Genomic DNA, 19,945 nt, shown 5'->3' on the forward strand with positions numbered 1-19,945 from the left:
TCAGTGTTTGTGGTGGACAAAATTCACAAATCAGGTGCTTATGTAAACGTACAGGTACTCGAGTAAATAATTCTCCAGTTAGTATAAGGTCCTCCTTTTTCATTTTAAATACAATTGCACTTTAAATTTAGATTTTAAGGGCTCTAAAAGTATTATAATTAAAAAGTAGATCACAATGAATGTTTATTTAGTAGTTAATTGGCTTATTTATCATAACTTGATAACCATATTGAAAATTCATGATTATTCCAGTATACAAACTAGTGAAAATAACACATCATATAGCCCAGTTTTAGTATATAACAAAATAGTGTAAATAAAAGTGTAAGTGTAAAATATAAGTGTAAATGTGTAATGACAAATATAAACATACAGTTTAAAAAAGACTTTTACCAGTTTTATATTTATTATGTGCTACCGCAGTGGAAATTCATGAGCATTGATTTACGTTATTTTAACATTGTTTAGTTTTTATATTCAGATCAGCTTGTAAAATCAGTGAATCATTCACTGGAGAGCCATTCTGAACAGACAGTTTGAATCAGTGAGTTGTTATCTGGAGACTCTGATCGGATCATTTTAATTAGTTGGGGTTTTTGGTTCAGTTTTTTTTTTTTTTTTAAGTCATTTATAGCTAGAAAAAGGTTTTGTGCTTAAGAAATATTTGCTTAGTTATTACCAAAGTTCTTTCTATTTTTTTTACCAGTTACCTTGTATATGTTGCATAATAGGGCAGCAATGCGAGTCATCAAGCTTTCAGCCAAAATAGCAGTTACTCTGATTTATTTTGTGATTGCACGAGGTTTGAGCTCATTTTGAAAACACAGCATGAGTATAAATGTATTGTTGTGGTTTGATTGGTGGTCTAATCTTGTGTTTACATTTCAACTGATTATCAATGTTTGACATATTTCTGCGTCTTCAGGGTGAGAGAGGATTTCCCGGACCCCCAGGGATACAAGGAGAGACTGGCATTGGACTTCAAGGACCAAAGGTTGGCTTATATACTTAAAATCTTCTGGTATTATGAGCCTATTTGAGTAGTGTTGGTGATCATAACACATGTGATTTTATTATTTACTTTTAGGGTGATGTGGGATTTCAGGGAAGAATGGGTCCTCCTGGGCTTCCTGGGCTTGGGGAGCCAGGTTTACCGGTGAACAGCAAATAAAATGAATCAACACAGGCTCATTAGAAATATGTGCTTCAGCCTATACTTTAGTGGAACTGCAAAAATGTACTTCAACATACATTTGACTGCAGTTTCTAGGTAAAATTAATCGTATGACACCATCAACTTTTGTTCCTTTTCACACTAATGATATTTACAGGCACATATTATCGATGAAAAAAGGATTATTTTCATGCAGTTCATTGCACAACACCAAATAAACACCACAAATCAACTTAACAGGGTTTGTGATTTGAATACGTTTACGTCACCTATCTATGGTGTGGTCAGTTTGATCGTAGCTCACTTTGTATGGGCTTGTTCTTGTGCTTGAGGGAGTCCTGTGAAGCATACTTTCACAAAAGAGCAATGTAAAATAATCGTAAAACTATGTGGTCGTAGTGCACTTTTCATGTATGTGTGCTATTGAAAACACTATTGGTTGGGTTTAAGGAAGGGTTTCGGTCAGAGGTTTGCTGCTGATCTGTACAACAAGCTCCACCTTCTCTTGGACGTGTACAAAAAGGACGTTTATCTGAATTTTACAGCAAAATCTACCATAACTAATGTAATTTCGAGATTCACAAAAATGTACACAGCACCCTCTAGTGGATTTGTAATCTGAAACGTGCGTTGAAATGTACCCTAAGTAACTAATTTCACATTTTGCAGAGGCTGAGGCATGTATTTCCAATGAAGCTGATTCTGAAACATACACACCGTCCTGCATATACTATTGATTACAATTGGAATTGAATATATTGAAGCAGTCCTAATCTCTACAATAATGTTTACTCTAAAGGGGCCACAGGGGCCACAAGGTTCGCCAGGAGAAAAGGGCCCTCCAGGAGAGGGTTTTCCAGGACCAAAGGTATACACATCATGTTTATCATTGTTATCGTGAGACCTATCAAGGCTATCAAGAGGTTTATTATGTGTTTTATCCACGTTGTGTCTTGAGCGCATGGTTTTTATCAGGGAGCCTTTGAAATGTCTGAACCTTGTGACCTCCAAGTTTATATTTCTGAGTGCTTGCCTGGCTCTTTAATGGAATTAGCAATTTCTCATCACCTTTTTTAGTTTTGACCCGGTTGTGATATTGCTCAGATGACACGTCAAACAAACACTGGCGCTCCTGCCAACCTCCTGTTAGCCTGCTGATACCCACACTAGTAGATGCAGCTCTCTCATTGGCTGTAAATAATCGCTGATATATATATATATATTGACATCTAAATGAGCTCCTATCTCAGATTAATTGTGACCTGCAAATATCAGCTACAGCAAAAATAAAAAATAGGAATGGCAGTGCTTTTAATGAATTTCTTAGTTTAAATGTTTGTCTTTTACAGGGAGAGAGGGGTCTGGAGGGGCCAAGGGGACCCCGAGGACCAGCAGGTACTGCCATTAAAGGAGACAAAGTAAGCACCGAGATCCAATAAGCTTTGAGTTATTATCTTATGCATTTTTTTTCTTCTTTGCAACTCTGATGCTGTTTTCTTTCAGAAGAATTAATCCACATTTTTGTTCTTAAAGGGATAGTTCACCCTAAAATGAAATATGAGTCACTATCTGCTCACCATCAAGTGGTTTCAGACCTTTCTGAGTTTCTTTCTACTGTTGAACACAAACGCAGATATTTTGAAGAGCAATGTAACCACTGACCTTCATAGTAGGAAAAACAAATGGAAGTCAATGCTTCCACGTTTCCAACATTTTTCAAAATAACTCATGAAGGTTTGAAACAAGTAAAAGGTGAGTAAATGATGACAGAATTTTCAGTTTTGAGTGAACTAACCCTTTAACTCTGTGGTTTGCGGTGTAACTTATTTCCATATTTGCTTTATTAAACTCTTCTCTGTGGATGTTTGAAGGAGCATGTCCCAGCATGCAGTGCTGTCAGTTCTCAGCCTGTGGCCAACATATATGAATATTGTATCCATAACACATTCCAAATCATTTATATAAGGTTGTGCATCATCTGACAAATTTGCTTGACAGTGTGTTTATTTGGGTTTTTGCTATTTTAACAGGGGGACTTTGGTTCTCCTGGGCTTCCAGGACCAGTTGGGCCAATTGGAATAGGGGTACAAGGAGAGAAAGTATGAAAAAAACTTGAGAATTATGTAAACTGTATAGTACATTCATGTATACTAATGCATTTATTCGATTTTTAGGGTATAGAAGGACCGCGTGGACCCCCTGGAAGCAGAGGACCACCAGGCGAGGGCTACCCAGGACCAAAGGCAAGAGTTTTTATCATTAACGGTATTTAAATGACTCATATTAGACTTCGGCAAATTTCATTTAAGGATGTCTGTATGTGCTTGAAGGGTGATCAAGGTTTACCAGGTGAGAGTGGTGCACCAGGAGAGAGAGGAGCCGGGGAACCAGGAGCTAAAGTAAGTCTTCTTCACTTTATTCTGAAAACATTACTGACTGTATTATCTTTATAATTTCGCAATCTTACTCTTGAGGGCCGTTCACATCAGGCATGATAACTATAAATATAGTGGTAACGATGGAGCTCTACAATCATTCAGAATCTTAAACAACAGCAGAGTTCAGACCACAGCTATATCTGTAACGTGATGGACACTGACAAGGAGGTGTGGATCCAAACGCAGGTTTATTAAACAAAATGGACAGTCAAGCAACAGTCAACACAGGGGCAAACAGACGGACACAGGGAATCCAGAGGTGTGGTCGAATAACAGGCGGTCAATACAGGCATGCAGCAGGCAACGTAAACAAACAAATAAACAATGATTGGTACACGACAGGACAAGGCAAGGAGAACGGGTCGTAATGTTTACAGATAAACAAGACTCAGCAATGTGTGTGTGTGTGTGTCTCTGTGCTGCTTTTAATCTATCTAATCAGTCTTTGAGCAGCTCCCAGCTGTGTGAATGTAATCAATCGTGATCCCGAACAGGAGTGTGTGTGTGATGCATGACTGGATCTTGTAGTTCGATAATGGGGAATTTGTAGTCCGTTAGCGATCTGCAACTGCTAGATCGCTGATAATCATAACAATGTCTATACAAATATAGCGAACTAATATCTTTAGATCACTTTCAGAATGATTCTTTTCCAAGCTAAAACGCTGACAGCTTGTCAGAATCCATTGAAATATACCGTAAAATATACAATATAATATATGGTAAAATATACAGTTCTCACCATTTATAGCTACAGATGACATTATGTAGAAGCTCTGCTTGATGTTAAGTCCTCTATTCGAACAATTATTTAAAGATAATAACTTTTGGGAGCTGTTCACTATACCATGGGACATAATGATTAAATGGAAGTACATGGAAGTTTCACAAGCCAAGCTGGTAAAGTGCAATATAAAAATAAAAACCTCAGGTATCCAGTGCTACTTTAGGCGTCTTTATGTTGCCACCTCTTAAAATTCTGGGAAAAAAACACAGACTATGATCTCTAAAGTCGCTGTTTAATAAGATTACACCATTACACAAGCTGGATTCACTGGTCAGATGCATTAGAAACATAGCACACTGAGGGCCCCTGCTGATTACAAAGGGGTAATGCAAAAAGCAAAAGTATAAAATAAAAATAATCAAATCGATATGAGTTAGTTATTTGTCCATGCTATTTGTTAGTAAAGATAAAGCACTTTTCAGACCTTTACTGAGAGCGCTGCTCGGCGCGAGCTCTCTCGGCTAAACGCATATTAAACGGAGCAGTGGTCGTAATGTCGAGCGAAAAAAAGAAACAGACAGCTGTGAAACATAACCAGCTTTGTCTTTTTGTAGGAAACACACTTTAGATCTTTTTAGGGTAAGAGGTTTTTGAGTTATTGCCATCTATCACTGAATATGTCCAACCCAAGCTCATTCTGAAAACGTTGTCCCGCGGACGTTTCTGGAGACAGCGGAATAGGTCCCGGGAGGTACGTACGGCCGTGTTAATTTTTTTCAAGCAAACGCTGCAGGGCGGTGTCACGCTGTTCCCTTTCGCACTTGCCGGCCGGCCGACCGCTTACCTCCTTGTGGAGGGCTTCCCCGCTGCAACCCGTTTGTCCAGTCAGCTCACCGTGTACGTCGGCAGGCTTGAGATGCAGAGAGGAGTCGACCACGGCGATCTGTTTCGAGTCCGGAGAAGAGCGGTTCCAGCAATCAGGTAAGACAAAAACAGAATCCCAAAAATTATGTGAACGAGTTTCGTAACAGGGTGAGGACGCGGTGAAATCCGAAAACACGGTAGAAAAAAAAATCAGGGCTTTTCTTTTTTTGGGCGGCTTTTGTAAACTGTTGCTCGGGTTTAGGGAAGCGAGCGGGCGTGCAGGACGATCGGTAACATTGGTTGGGTTCAGGGAAGGAGGAGGGCGGGTCAGCCGATTGGCCGGTCGCGCAGTCAATCATCCGGTCAATCGGACAGCGGCCTCTGGCGATTCACTCGAGAACAGCGCGGGCGCGAACCGCACTCGCGAGAGGCGTCTGAGATGCGAAAAAGCGCACAACAGCGGCCTCTCGCGGATTCGCAAAAACAAAAACTGCAGCCATACGTACCCGCCGGGACATATTCCGCAGTCTCCAGAAACGTCCGCGGGACTACATTCCCACAATGAGCCCGGGTTGAATATATCAGGAATATCGAAAACAAAACCAACTTAACCGCGCTCATTTCTGGCGCCCCCCTGTATGTACAGCGCCCTTAGCATTTTCCAATACTGCCTATGCCTTGGGCCGGCCCTGAGTTTGCTCCTGAGTGTTGTAAATACCTGCGCTCACCTCATCAGTACATAATAACCGGTTATGATTATTACTGAATCGATACAGAATTATTTGCGTCTGCAGCGTGGTGCACCGAAGAAACAATTAATTTTGACACCCCTAATCTTTATATTTATAGGTATTGTGCTTGTGCATTACTCATATATACAGGTCCTTACAGAAAAAGAAGAGCTTTAATTTCATTCAAATTGTAGAATATGCATAGGAAAATTTTAATTTGAATCAATTTCGAGTCCATAAACCTTGATCATGGTAGTTTTTGGTTTGAGTAGTTCATACTGTAGAAATAGGTTTTTGGAATAAAATATTCTCTGTTTTAACAATTCAACATGAGCAAAATTAGACACACTTGCTATTAACACAGCTGACCACACATCTCGATCACCTTGATCTTTATTAGTTGAGGATGACTATCAATGTCCAGATATAAAAGGCTAGAAAGCATAAAACAAGCACAACTTTTATTCAGAATGTTCACTGTCACGTCTGCATGCAGCATTCAGGGTCTAAATTGTGTTGGCCAAGTCCCATTATATGTTCTGTGTTCAGTTGATTTGATGATTTGTGCTATTTTAAACATGTGCAGGGGGAACCTGGAGCTCCAGGACTGTCAGGATTACCAGGTTTACCAGGGGAGGACGGAGCTCCTGGACAAAAGGTACCAGTTCGACCGTAATCATTCTTAAAGTGGTCCTATTATGATTTTTACTGTCTTAAATTCTTGTTACAAAAGTAAACAGTTAGACCTTGGTCTTAAAACATTGATCTGATTCTGAGGTGGAATCGTTATACAATAATAAATCCCTCTAAAGCGGCGAAGCAGTGCCGCAGTAGGTAGTGCTGTCGCCTCACAGCAAGAAGGTTGCTGGGTCGCTGGTCGAGCCTCAGCTCAGTTGGTGTTTCTGTGTGGAGTTTGCATGTTCTCAGTGCATTCGTGTGGGTTTCCTCCGGGTGCTCCGGTTTCCCCCAGAGTCCAAAGACATGCGGTACAGGTGAATTGGGTAGGCTAAATTGTCCGTAGTGTATGAGTGTGTGTGAGAATGTGTGTGTGGATGTTTCCCAGAGATGGGTTGCAGCTGGAAGGGCATCCGTTGCGTAAAAACTTGCTGGATAAGTTGGCGGTTCAGTCTGCTGTGGCAATCCCGGATTAATAAAGGGACTAAGCTAACAAGAAAATGAATGAATGAATGAAAACCCTCTAAAGGTAAAGCTTGCAGAAAAAAACATGGCTGGATGCAGCCTACACTAACCCTACCAATTATAATCATTCATTCACAACAGTCCAATAGTGCCAAACAGTGACAAATAAGCGTATATAAATCTATTCACCAACAAAGGGATTTGTAGTACCCAAAATGAGCCTTGTTTTTTATTTAGAAGATACTTTCCTTGTTGGGAAATGTTGGGATTGACTAATCAGAATTAAGTATTCGCTAATTATAATTAAGCACCGCTCATTTCTGGAAAGAGAGGGGGGACGCAGCAGCTCATTTGCATTTAAAGAAATGTTTCAGGGGTATTTTCAGCATGGTAATATAAATGAACACTGAGGCATTTTGGAGACACCTGAGATAAGATTATAAAGGGTATAATAGAACCCCTTTAAATAATATAACTTTTTTTAATCTACATCAGCATCTTTGAAAAGGCCAAACACATCCAATTCTGTATGCATTTCAGGGAGAACCAGGAGCCACTGGCTTAAGAGGTGCTGAAGGAGCAGCAGGAGTGGGCATCCAGGGGGAAAAAGTAACTCCTCTACGCTTTACACATTTATTTTTCTCAAATCACTTTTAAGAGTCCATTAAATTATAGCTTTCTGGAAAAGATTTTCCGTGGAATCTTTAACTGTGAAGCTACGTATTTCTTGAATATGAATGAATGTGTTATTAATGTTAGTGTTCCCACATTTACTCAGACTCAAGTGGTTCTAAACTTGTAAGAGTCTCATTCTTCTGTTGAATACAAAGAAAGCTATACTGAAGAATGTTGGGGGAAAATCAGCTATTGACATCCATAGTAGGAACAAAAAATACTATGAAAGTCAATGACAGTTTTTCCAGAATTTTCATTACATCTTCATTTGTGTACAACAGAAGAAAAAATCTTGCAAGAAATGGATGAGTAAATTATGACAAAAAGTGTGAACTCTCATTTTAATGTGAATATTTATGTGAATTTTTAGGGTGATCAGGGTCAGAGGGGAATCCGTGGATTAGCAGGTCCACCAGGAATAGCTGGACCCTCGGGGTCAAAGGTGAGGAGTTCATGAGTTAATCAAAAATCTTTTGTCTTTTTGGTTCCTAGACATTATATAATAAATATGTGAGGTGTTTTTGTAGGGAGAACCTGGCACCCCTGGGCGACAAGGATTACCTGGGCCACCGGGACGTGCAATATCAGGACCAAAAGTAAGAACTTTTTGGTTAACACTTTATTTTGATGGTGCATTTGAGAATTTGTAGACTGTCTGCTTATTATCTGTTGATGCTGTTCAACAGACATTTAAACTCTGCGGACCCGGTAACGGGTCAGTGATGTCATCAACTGTCGCTTTAAGATTTAAAGGGCTAGCATTGCACCAGACACCCGTAAGGGGTTTCGTTTAAAAGTGTAAAACCTATATTCCATGCACATATGCATCACTTTGGTTTTTATCCTACTGTACAAAATTAATTTACACTTAAATACACAGTATTTTGGATACCCGTGCTGGGTATTTTACATTGGTTCATTTTCAAATTTTTCATGACACATGTACAAGTTATAGCTCAAATGAAAGCTCTTGCCAGTGTTCATGTGCTTCTAGCATTCTTTTTACTGAATTATATTCACATATCAAACAGTTGCCGAATGAATCGCAGTGTTTCCATGGCGCAGAAGTGAAAACAATACATTCATGATCACTGAGCAGCCCCAGATAGCACAGACAGCTGTCATCTCTTACCTTATGCTGTGCGCTTCAGGGCCATTCTCCTCTGTTTTTGAGGTGATGTGCATAAGTAATCCTTTTATATGTCTGATGTGGTCCAAACACAGTGAATTATGTTTGATTAAACAAAAGAATAGTGAAATATAAAACAATGATCGCTCCCTGTGGCTTGTACAGCACCTCTCATCAGTTGGAATACAATAACTTTTGCATAGATTATGGTGGAGACATTTTCCTTTTTTCATATAATTACAGACATGTGCAGAAACCACCTAAATTAATTACAGCACGCTAGACCACACAGAACCTAAAAGGTACACTTTCAAATTTGAGTTCATAAACAAAAATATATACAAAAAGCGCCTCTTTTTTTAGGCGTTTATTATAACACAGACAACATATACAGTTATTTGAAACACTTTCAATAGTTTTTTTTATGAAAATTCAAAGGGTTTTCATTAAAATGAGACCACATTTTTGCATTTACACTTCTGCATGTGGATTTGGGAAGCTTTTAAATTTGGGTAGGCAAAATCCAGGCGGTGATCCCCAAATAGCAGCAGAGTTTAACTGGTTAACTGACGATAAGAAACTTTGCAAGTACATGTACCTTACACTAACCCTAATCTCAACCTAACAGTCTGCTTATAATCTAATGAGAATTAGTTGGCGTGTAGATGCAATGTATCTTCAATTCAACAAACAGACCATCAAAATAAAGTGTGACCAGCTTTTCTAATGCAATAAACAAGTTTTTGGTATTTGCATCATAACACAAAGGAAATCTATTACAGGGTGACGTAGGCCCACCAGGTCCATCTGGTCCAGTAGGTGATCCTGGATATGGACTTACTGGACCCAAGGTTAAATTAATTTTCAACAATGGTTATGTAAATTAAATCCATGTTCTTCATTTGTTGTCAGAATTCCTCAAACATGAATGTGCTTTGTTTCTCAGGGGGATCGCGGTGACCCTGGTCTTCCTGGTCTGACTGGTCTGAAAGGGGATGGATATCCTGGTCCTACAGTACGTAAAACATTCTCAAGCACCTATTGAAATCTATCCCATGTTCATGATGTTGTGAAAAAGTCTTAAAGAGATGGTTCATCCAAAAATGAACATTCTCTCATTTACTGACCCTCCACAAAAAGGATACAGTAGGTCAGGATTTTGTCTAATTATGGATAGCGATATCAGTATCCGACATTATTCAAGATATCTGCTGTTGGTTTCAGTGGAAAAAAGAAAATCATAAAGGTTTGGAACCACATGAGGGCCGGTCGGCTTTCCCACACTTCTTGAAAGTATTTGAAAGTGCTTGAATTTTAGTTAAATGGATTCAAAGCATTTAAATCTGCTGTTTATGTAAGAGTGGGGACACAAATAGTGAGTAAATTTTCATTTTTGGGTGAACTTTCCCTTTAATGATGCAGCATGAGGCCATCATTTGCTGTTGTTGTGTGTTTGTCGTTAGTTTTCCGTCTTGTTTTACAGGGCCTTCCTGGTCCTCCAGGTCTTCCAGGTGAACCAGGTCAAGGAGGCGTAGGAATACCAGGACCAAAGGTAGCATGATTATTATAGCTCATCCTATATTAGGAATGAAAATCATCAATATATAGGGTGTGTTTCATTTTGATTGTGTCTCAGGGTGATGTTGGCTTCAGAGGTTTACCAGGCCCACCTGGACCTCCAGGGGAAGGACTGCAAGGACCACCTGTAGGTCATTTTAATAATAATTTCATCTTGATGTAGCATGTGTCAATCTTATTCAGGCTTAATTTAGCACATTCTTGCATCTGATAATCTCCCGTTCTGCAGTCAGTTTTCGAAATAAGAGGGTAAAAGTAATTAATGGAAGCAAAATATGGTGCAATTGAAATTATTTTTGTGCAATTGGATAAATATATGACATTCAATGCTCAATACAAATGCATAAAAACAAACAGTAGCTTACTTATAATTGTATAAAACATCTTTAAAACTGCATTTCATATAGTTGAAAAAGTAATTCAGTCATTTTTCCTTAATGTCTGCTAATGCAATATTCATTCTGACATTTTTACCCATATAATCACTTTAAATGCCAAATCACACTATTATCTGGGCTTTCCTGTAAGACTGTATGTGCATTCTGTCTCCCTAAATGAACTTTCCTTCCAATATACTGTATGCCATTACTCAAAGGCTTCATCTTTTACTACATCATCTTAACAGCACATTTATCATATTATTGCACTCACGATCATATATTCAGCACACACACATAAATCTGTTCCAAGTCTGTTTCATATTGTCACAGAATCTGAATGAAGTAATCCAGTACCCTTAACGTCATTCCAGATGTTCGAGTGCTACTTTTATCTCAGCATGAATGACTCTGAATGTGTGTGTTTCCCATTGTGATTTGGGCTGAATAACCTGTCTCTGAACACACAGGGCACTGTGGGAAGACCAGGACCTTCTGGACCTACTGGACAACCAGGACAAGGTATACAGGGTTCAAAGGTGAGACACTGACATACATGTACATTTGAAGACAAAATTATCAGCCATTTAAATTCTTTTTCAGATATCTCCCATGTGCTGATTAACAGAGCAAGAATAATTTTCACAGCAACACCTTTCTTTAATATTTTGGTTCTGGGGAAAGTCTTGTTTCTTTTAGCTGGGCTGGGATAAATAAAATAAAAAAAAATAATAATAAAATAAATTAAAAAAAAAATAAATAAATAAAATTAAATTAAATTAAATTAAATTAAATTAAATTAAATTAAATTAAATTAAATTAAATTAAAAAATTAAATAAATAAATAAAATAAAGTAAAAAATAAAAAAAATAATAATAATAAAAAAATAATAATAATAAATAAATATAAATAAATTATGAAATAAAATCAAATTAAATAAATAAAAAATAATAAATAAATAAATTAAAAAATAAAATAAAGTAAAAAAATGATGAAAAAATAATAATAAAATAAATAAAAATAAAAATGTATAAAATAAAATAAAGTAAAAAAAATATTAAGAAATAAAAAAATTAAAAAGTAAAAAAAAATAAAAAATAATAAAATAAAATAAAATAAAAAATAATAAAATTTAATAAAATTTAAAAAAGTAAAAAAAAATTTATAAATAAAATAAAGTAAAAAAATTTTAAAAGAATAAAATAAAATAAAAATTTATAAAATAAAATAAAGTAAAGTAAAGTAAAATTTAAATAAAATAAAATAAAATAAATGAAAAATATATATTTTTTGCCCTCTTAAATAAACCACTGTTCTCCAATGATTTGCCTAACCTAACATGCCTAATTAACCTAGTTACCCTTTAAATTGCACTTTCTAGTATCTTGCAAAATAACTAGTGAAATATTATGTACTGTCATAATGGCATAGAAATTAGCAATAAGAAATGAGTTATTAAATATTTTGTTTAACACAGCAAGAGTTGAAAGAGATTTCACAGAAGGGCTGATAATGTTGTCTTAAAATATATAGTAACAATCCACACATGTATCTATCTTTTTTTTTTAAACCAAATATCTGATGTATTTTTTAAGGGTGATCAGGGCTCACAGGGAGTGACCGGGCCAAGAGGATTTCCTGGAGAAGGAATGCCGGGGTCAAAGGTCTCAGGTTTTGTTATGTAATCTGTGTTATATATTTGAATATCTATACAGTTTAACATCGTTTGTTTTTCAGGGGGATCGTGGAGCTCAGGGTGAGAGAGGGGTGAAAGGGGTTAAAGGTGATATGGGAGATCCTGGTGTTTCTGGACAAGCAGTTAGTAAACAAACCTTCATATTAAAGAGTTCATTACAAAATATTTATCGGTAGCCTCTTTTCTATTTCTATTTAACCTCTTAATCTTCCCTGATTGGTGTTTACTTTTGCAAGGGCAGAATTCATGCATTCATTTTCCTTTGGCTTAGTCCCTTATTTATTAGATGTCGTGCGAGAACAGTGAGATGAACCGGCTATTCCAGCATATGTTTTTCGCAGCGGATGCCCTTCCATCCGCTGTCCAGTACTGAGAAAAACCCATTCACTTTTGCATACACACACACTCATACACTTAAGCCAATTTAGTTTATTCAATTCACCTATAGCACATTTGTTTGGATTGTTGGGGGAACCAGGAGCATCCAGAGGAAACCCACGCCAACACGGGGAGAACATGCAAACTCCACACAGAAATGCCAACTGGCCCAGCCGAGACTCGAACCAGCGACCTTCTTGCTGTGAGGCCACAGTGCTAGCCACTGAGCCATCGTGCCGCCCTCAATCAGTTCCCTGTAGATAAAATCAAGCCAAAATATACTTTCTTCTATGCATTATGCATTACACCGACAGAATTGCTGCCTATTTAAAGCAAATTTTAATTATTAAATTGACCATAATCATTTCTGTTTTCATTTAGGATTCTATCTAAGTAGTAGTACAGTAAGATAGTTTACTAAATTGGGAAACTAAGCCATTTAAGCATTATTTTCCACTGTAAGAGTGTTCTCTGCAGCATGTTTTATTACCTATTTTCATTATAATATCATTGTTTTTCAGGGTAGACCAGGAATCAAAGGAGAATCTGGGCTGACGGTATGACTTTTACATCATATTACCACATTCACACTCTACTATGCACATTTCAGTGAATTAAATATAAATATTTTTGTTGTTGTTGTTTTTAGAGGGACGAGATAATCAGAATGATCAGAGAGATTTGTGGTATGTGCTGTTGAATACAAATATATTTGTATTATGTTTTTTTGCATTTATTTGATCAAAAATATTGTATAAATGGTAAAAATGTAGGTCCCACTTCATATTGTTGCTTATACCTGTGAACTTACATGGTAACTAGATGTGTAAGTAGTATGTAACTACAGTATATGTACACACTGGTACATAGTATTTAATTGAGTTTTTACTACAGTAAACTGTGGTGTATTGTAGTATAATATACCCCCATAGTTGAAGTAATCTACAGTATTGGGTGATTTGTTTATATTATCATAGTTGTTGTTTCACCATAGCAACTGTAGATTCACCACAACAGATTAAATCAAGTATTGTACTATACTATGGTTCAAAACACTATAGTGTTTACTATAAATTACTACAGTATTTCATAATAAAGTGCCTTTATTGTATTTTACCCTAATCACCAATGGTTGTACATTCATGTACTGTGTGTTGCAGGCTGTGGAGTCAAATGTAAAGAGCGTCCTATGGAGCTTGTGTTTGTGGTTGACAGCTCTGAGAGCATCGGGCCTGAAAACTTCGAGATCATCAAGGACTTTGTGGCGGCGCTGGTCGACAGACTCACCATAGGGCGTAATGCCACTCGTGTCGGCCTGGTTTTATACAGCCTGGAAGTCCAGCTTGAATTCAACCTGGCTCGCTATACAACCAAACAAGACATTAAAGAAGCCATCCGCAGAGTTCACTACATCGGCGAGGGCACCTACACCGGCTCTGCCATCCACAATGCCACTCATGAAGCCTTTTACAGCGCCAGGACAGGGGTGAAGAAGGTGGCCATCGTCATCACAGATGGACAGACGGATAAACGGGAGCCTGTGAAGCTGGAGATCGCTGTCAGAGAGGCGCACGCTGCCAACATCGAGATGTACGCTCTGGGAATTATGAACATCAGTAATCCTACACAGAACGAGTTTCTCCAGGAGCTCAGTCTTATTGCGTCGCATCCTGACAGTGAACATATGTACTACATTAAAGACTTCAACACATTGCCAGGTACTGAATACAGATGCACATTTTAATTAGGCAAGTCATTGTATAATGATGGTTTGTTCTGTAGACGATCAAAAAAAATATTGCTTAAGCGGGCTAATAATATTGACCTTAAAATGCTTTAAAAAAATTTAGATCTGCTCTTATTCTAGCTGAAATAAACCAAAAAAGACTTTCTCCAGAAGAAAAAATATTTTAGGAAATACTGTGAAAAATTCCTTGCTCTGTTAAACATCATTTGGGAAATATTTGGATAAAGAAATTCACAAGGGGGCGAATAATATTGTACATCTACAGTATAAAAAAACAATTATCTGATGATAGTAAAGTACACAGAGTTGAAGGCTAAATTATTAGCCCTTTTGTTTTTATTTTTCAAATATCCCAATGTTTTAAAAAAAGTCCCAATGTTTAACAGAGCAAGAACATGTTGCAACACGGGCTCATTCTGAGAACTTAGCCCTATATACATTTTTGGAAATCGCAAATTATTTAGCCAGAGCTACGTATGGCTGCATATCACCTTTAAAACGAAAGGGCTAGGGCTTTTCTTTTTCTGGATTTAAACTTTTTAAACTTTTTAAAACTGTTGGTTGGGTTTAGGGAAGTGGGTGAGCGGGTCAATCGGTGCTTTTGAAAACACTATTGGTTGGGTTTAGGGAAGGAGGAGGGTGGGTCAGTCGATCGATCAGTCAGTCGACAGCGGCCTCTGGTGGATTTATGTGATAACAGCAGGCATGAATGGCACTCATGAAAGAAATCTGAAAAAGTGCACACAGCGGTCTCTGTGGGATTCACGAAAACAAAATCTGCAAAAAAATGTAGCTCCTGGGACGTATTTGGTGCTCTCTAGAAATGTATATAGCAGTACATTTTCAGAAGAAGCCTGGGATGACATTATTGTATTTCTTATGATATTTTCTTCTTTTAGATAAAGTCTCTTTGCTTGGTTTAATAAGAAAAATATTAAGTGTCTTTTTAAGGGATAGTTTACCCAAAACTAAAAATTTCCTTCACTTTTTCCAAGCCTGTTTGACTTTCTTTCCCCTGCTGAACACACAATAAAATACACTGAAGAAAGCTGGAAACCTGTAACCATTGACTTCTATAGTATTTGTTTTTCCTAATATGTAAGTCAGTGGTTACAGGTTTTTAGCTTTCTTCAATATAAGTGTATATAAGTGTTGTTCAATATAATATTTTGTGTTCAACAGAATAAAGAAACTCATATAGGTTTGGAACCAGTTGAGGCAGAGTAAATAGTGAGAAAATTTTCATTTTTGGTTGAACTATGCCTTTATGGTCAATATTATCATTCCTCTTGAGAATTTGTTGTCTATTGAATTGCCTAACTAACCTAGTTAAGCCTTTAAATTACACTTAAAGCTGAATACTAGTATTTTGCAACAAAGCATGGTATGGTAAATGGTTTCCTCATGGTAAACACAAAATAAATTAGTCATTAGAAATTACTTATTAAAACTATTATGTTCATTCAATCATTTTCCTTCAGCTTAGTCTTTATTTCAGAGATCACCACAGCGAAATGAACTGTCAACTATTCCAGCAAGTTTTACACAGCGGATGCCCTTCCAGCTGTAACTCAGTATTGGGAAACACCCATACACACTCATTCACACACACACACACACACACACACACACACACACACACACACACACACACACACACACACACACACGCACGCACACGCACACTCATACACTACGGCCAGTTTATCCAATTCCCCTATAGCGCATGTGTTTGGACTGTGGGGGACACTGGAGCACCCAAAGGAAACCCAGGCCAACACGGGGAGAACATGCAAACTCCACACAGAAATACTAACTGATCCAATAGGGACTCGAACCAGCAACCTTCTTGCTGTGAGGCAACAGTGCTAACCACTAAACCATCGCGCCCATTATTATGTTTAAAAATGTTTTAAAATCTTTCTATCAAACAGCTCTTTGGAGATATTAATAAAATAATAATTAAAATTAATATAAATTTTGCCTTCAACTGTATTTCTCTAATAAATATCCTTCCTCTATTTTTAATCTCAGCTCTGGAGTCCAAACTAGTCAATCAGCTCTGCGAAGATGAAAGTAGAGCGCTTATCTTCAACCGCATTAATGATTTTGAAAACGGATATGGTCTGAACGGAAACCGCATCAATGGTAACGGCGGGCATAATTTCGACACCAGCACATATAAAGGCAGCAGAGAAAACACAGGAACACCGTCTGCCACCAACACCGTGATCACTGAGAGAGGCAGAGGAGGCACGTTTGCTTCAACAGCTGGTCCAGACATTAAACAGGTTAGTGCAGACATGATTATGAAATGAGCCTTTGGTTTGTGTATTGATTATGGTTTGTTTCATTAACATTTTGTCAGGAGGTTGAGCGTGTACCTAAAACACCAGACATAAGAGGAGCTCCTGCAGTCACTGGGACATCCACACCTAGCAAACCTTCATCAGGGACAACAACATCATCATCATCTGTGAACACATATTCAACTTCAATGCAGTTTATAGCAGCACCACGACCACCTTTACCTAAAGGTACAAACGAAACACACTCGCTAACTTACCGCAAAACATATTTTGAGTCTAGGATTTATTTTGTTGAAAGAAATTCATACTTTTATTTGACAGGGATCCATTAATTCAATCTAAAGTGACGGTAAAGAAAGGTATTGGGCCCTATCATACACCCGGCGCAATGTGGCGCAAGGCGCGGCGCAATACTCTTTTGCTACTTTTAGCTCGGCGCAAGGGTCATTTTGAGGTGTTGCGCCACGCTGTTTAAATAGCAAATGCATTTGCGTTCAAATGTGCGCCCATAGGCGTTCTGGTCTAAAAAATCAGGCGTGTTTTGGCGCGTTGTTATTTTGAGAAACTGTAAATAGTCTGATCTTTAGACCAGAACAAAGTCGGTCTATTATCTGGTGCAAAGTGCGCCTGGCTTACACACTACAAACAAGATGCAGAGCAATACGCAAATATCTTTACATATGAAAAAGATATAATATCTTAAGGAGATATACAGGATATAAATATAAATTATTAAAATATTACAAAACATATTAATTTCTTGCCTACAGGAAGATTTAAAAACCACTGCCTTACTTTCTTCATCTCGGGAGGCTTTTTCAGCTCATTCAATTTGCTTTTGTATAATGTTATTATTATTAGCAGTATTATTTATTATATCCATATTTATATTTGTTTTATTAAAAACAAGCTTAGATTTGTCCACCTGTCAAATTTTAGACCATATAAGGCATGGCAGGTGTATTTGAAATAACTCAGTATTTTGACCACACTTTGTTATTATTGTTCATTTATTCGTTTGCTAGAAATTAGAACTGAATTTAGAAATAGTTTTGAAACAAATCTTTGCGCTTAACAAACGAAATTAGTTATTTATAGGCTAATTGATGTCTGTGCGTAAAGGTTTCCCTATCCACGAGAGCAAAAGCGAAATTGAACTTACTTTACGTCAAAATTCGCTTATGGCACTACACAGCTGGCTCTTAAAGGGAATGGGAGATGAGACTGTAATTGTTTTTTTCTCAAAACACACCTATAACTCATTAAGAAAATAAACTCAACCCTTTTAGACCATGCGCCATGGCGCAAAGCGGATTTTCCTGTCCTTAAATTAGCAAAAATGCCACGCCCTGAAAGCGTTCGCGCCCTGCGTTTTACGCTCTGCGCATGGACCGACAAAATAGAGCCCATTATGTTTAAAACATTTCAGCAACAGTTTCATTTACTGTGTACTTGTTTCACATGCATTGTAAAAACTTCTGTAAAAACAGAAGTTTACATACACTCTAAAAAAAGGAACAAAACTATTTTTTTAATGTCTGATAGTAAATCATACTAAACGTTTACTATTTTAGGTCTGTTAGGATTATTTGCTAAATGCCAGAATAATAAGAATAAGAATTTTTAGTAATTTCTAGAAAGACAAAAGTTTACACACATTTCCTTGGTATTTTTTTTAGCTTTGCTTTTAAACTGTATAACTTTGGTCAAATGTTTTGAGTATCCTTCCACAAGCTTCTCACAATAGTTTGAAGGAATTTTGGCCCATTCCTCCTGACAGAATTGGTGTAACTGAGTCGGATTTGTTGGCTGTTTTGCTCGCACAGGCTTTTTCAACTCTGCCCACGAATTTTTTACAGGATTTAGATCAGGGCTTTGTGATGGCCACTCCAAAACATTCACTCTGTTGTCCTTAAAGCACATTTTAACTCAATTGGCAGTATGCTTAGGGTCATGGTCTGTTTGGAAGACCCATTTGTGACCAAGTTTTAATTTCCTGGCTGATGTCTTGAGATGTTGCTTCAGTATTTCTACATAATGTTCTTTCTTCATGATGCCATCTATGCTGTGAAGTGGACCAGTCCCTCCTGCAGCAAAACAGCCCCAAAACATGATTGTATAATAACAATAATCACTCCCCGCCCCTATATGATATTATTATCTTTTTTTTGTTGTTTGTTTGTTTTTTTAGGGGGTGCTGAGCCCCAGTAGAGCTTTATGTCTAGCAATGCCTCTGCACAGCCCTTTATACATTTCTGGAGATGAGTGAGAATGTGGTAAATCTAAAAACGTGGTAAAAATCAGGCAAGGGCCTTTTCTTTTCTTTTTTGGATTGCTTTTTTACAATTGTTGGTTGGGTTTAGCAAAGTGGCTGGGCGGGTCAATCCGTGCTTTTTAAAACACTATTGGTTGGGTTTAGGGAAGGAGGAGGGTGGATCAGTCGTCGCTCAGTCAGTCAACAGTGACCTCTGGTGGATTCACGAAAACAAAAACTGCAATAAAAAAAACAAACAAAAAAAAAAACGTACCTCCTGGGATGTATTTGGGGCTCTCCAGAAATGTATATAGGGGTGCATTTTCAGAATGAGCCTGCGTTGGACTGAAACTAATATCTTAAATTTCTTATTTGAATTTCACTGGACCTTCTAATAATTACATTAATAACATTTTAGTTGACTCTTGCTTAATATTTTATATTTTTTATCTGTGTTCAGAGGTTGTGCTTTTGGACCCCCTTTGTAAGCTGCTCCTGGATCAGGGTCCTTGTCGAGAATATAACATCCGATGGTACTATGTACCACAAGCCAACGCCTGTGCACAGTTCTGGTACGGTGGCTGTGAAGGAAACCGTAATCGCTTTGACACAGAAGAAGAGTGCAAGAAGACGTGTGTGGTCGTGTGAGCAGGTAAAACACACACCTGAAAACCTTTCGCTGGTAAATATTACTGCAAATGAAAAGGGACAGTAGTTTTTTCCTTTT

General features: G+C 37.5%; 1 protein-coding gene across 6 annotated transcripts in view; it reads left to right on the forward strand.

Annotated features, from left to right (window-relative positions):
- col28a2b (collagen, type XXVIII, alpha 2b) overlaps positions 1 to 19,945 on the forward strand; it is a 104,871-nt gene that overhangs the window by 83,509 nt on the left and 1,417 nt on the right. For all 6 annotated transcript variants that reach the window (XM_087256436.1, XM_087256434.1, XM_087256435.1 and 3 more), the window contains 24 exons: positions 926 to 994; positions 1,088 to 1,156; positions 1,974 to 2,042; positions 2,524 to 2,592; positions 3,205 to 3,273; positions 3,349 to 3,417; positions 3,505 to 3,573; positions 6,521 to 6,592; positions 7,615 to 7,683; positions 8,120 to 8,191; positions 8,277 to 8,345; positions 9,661 to 9,729; positions 9,825 to 9,893; positions 10,362 to 10,430; positions 10,515 to 10,583; positions 11,304 to 11,372; positions 12,430 to 12,498; positions 12,572 to 12,652; positions 13,430 to 13,465; positions 13,558 to 13,594; positions 14,069 to 14,626; positions 16,690 to 16,946; positions 17,024 to 17,192; positions 19,679 to 19,870. In XM_087256436.1, the coding sequence (XP_087112562.1) occupies positions 926 to 994; positions 1,088 to 1,156; positions 1,974 to 2,042; positions 2,524 to 2,592; positions 3,205 to 3,273; positions 3,349 to 3,417; positions 3,505 to 3,573; positions 6,521 to 6,592; positions 7,615 to 7,683; positions 8,120 to 8,191; positions 8,277 to 8,345; positions 9,661 to 9,729; positions 9,825 to 9,893; positions 10,362 to 10,430; positions 10,515 to 10,583; positions 11,304 to 11,372; positions 12,430 to 12,498; positions 12,572 to 12,652; positions 13,430 to 13,465; positions 13,558 to 13,594; positions 14,069 to 14,626; positions 16,690 to 16,946; positions 17,024 to 17,192; positions 19,679 to 19,866 (2,505 nt within the window). In that variant the 3' untranslated portion in view covers positions 19,867 to 19,870. The remainder of the gene's footprint in view (positions 1 to 925; positions 995 to 1,087; positions 1,157 to 1,973; positions 2,043 to 2,523; positions 2,593 to 3,204; positions 3,274 to 3,348; positions 3,418 to 3,504; positions 3,574 to 6,520; positions 6,593 to 7,614; positions 7,684 to 8,119; positions 8,192 to 8,276; positions 8,346 to 9,660; positions 9,730 to 9,824; positions 9,894 to 10,361; positions 10,431 to 10,514; positions 10,584 to 11,303; positions 11,373 to 12,429; positions 12,499 to 12,571; positions 12,653 to 13,429; positions 13,466 to 13,557; positions 13,595 to 14,068; positions 14,627 to 16,689; positions 16,947 to 17,023; positions 17,193 to 19,678; positions 19,871 to 19,945) is intronic.

This window comes from Danio rerio, chromosome 6, assembly GCF_052040795.2.
Source record: "Danio rerio strain M-AB ecotype USA chromosome 6, GRCz13ab, whole genome shotgun sequence".
In the NCBI taxonomy this organism is placed as follows: Eukaryota; Metazoa; Chordata; class Actinopteri; order Cypriniformes; family Danionidae; genus Danio; species Danio rerio.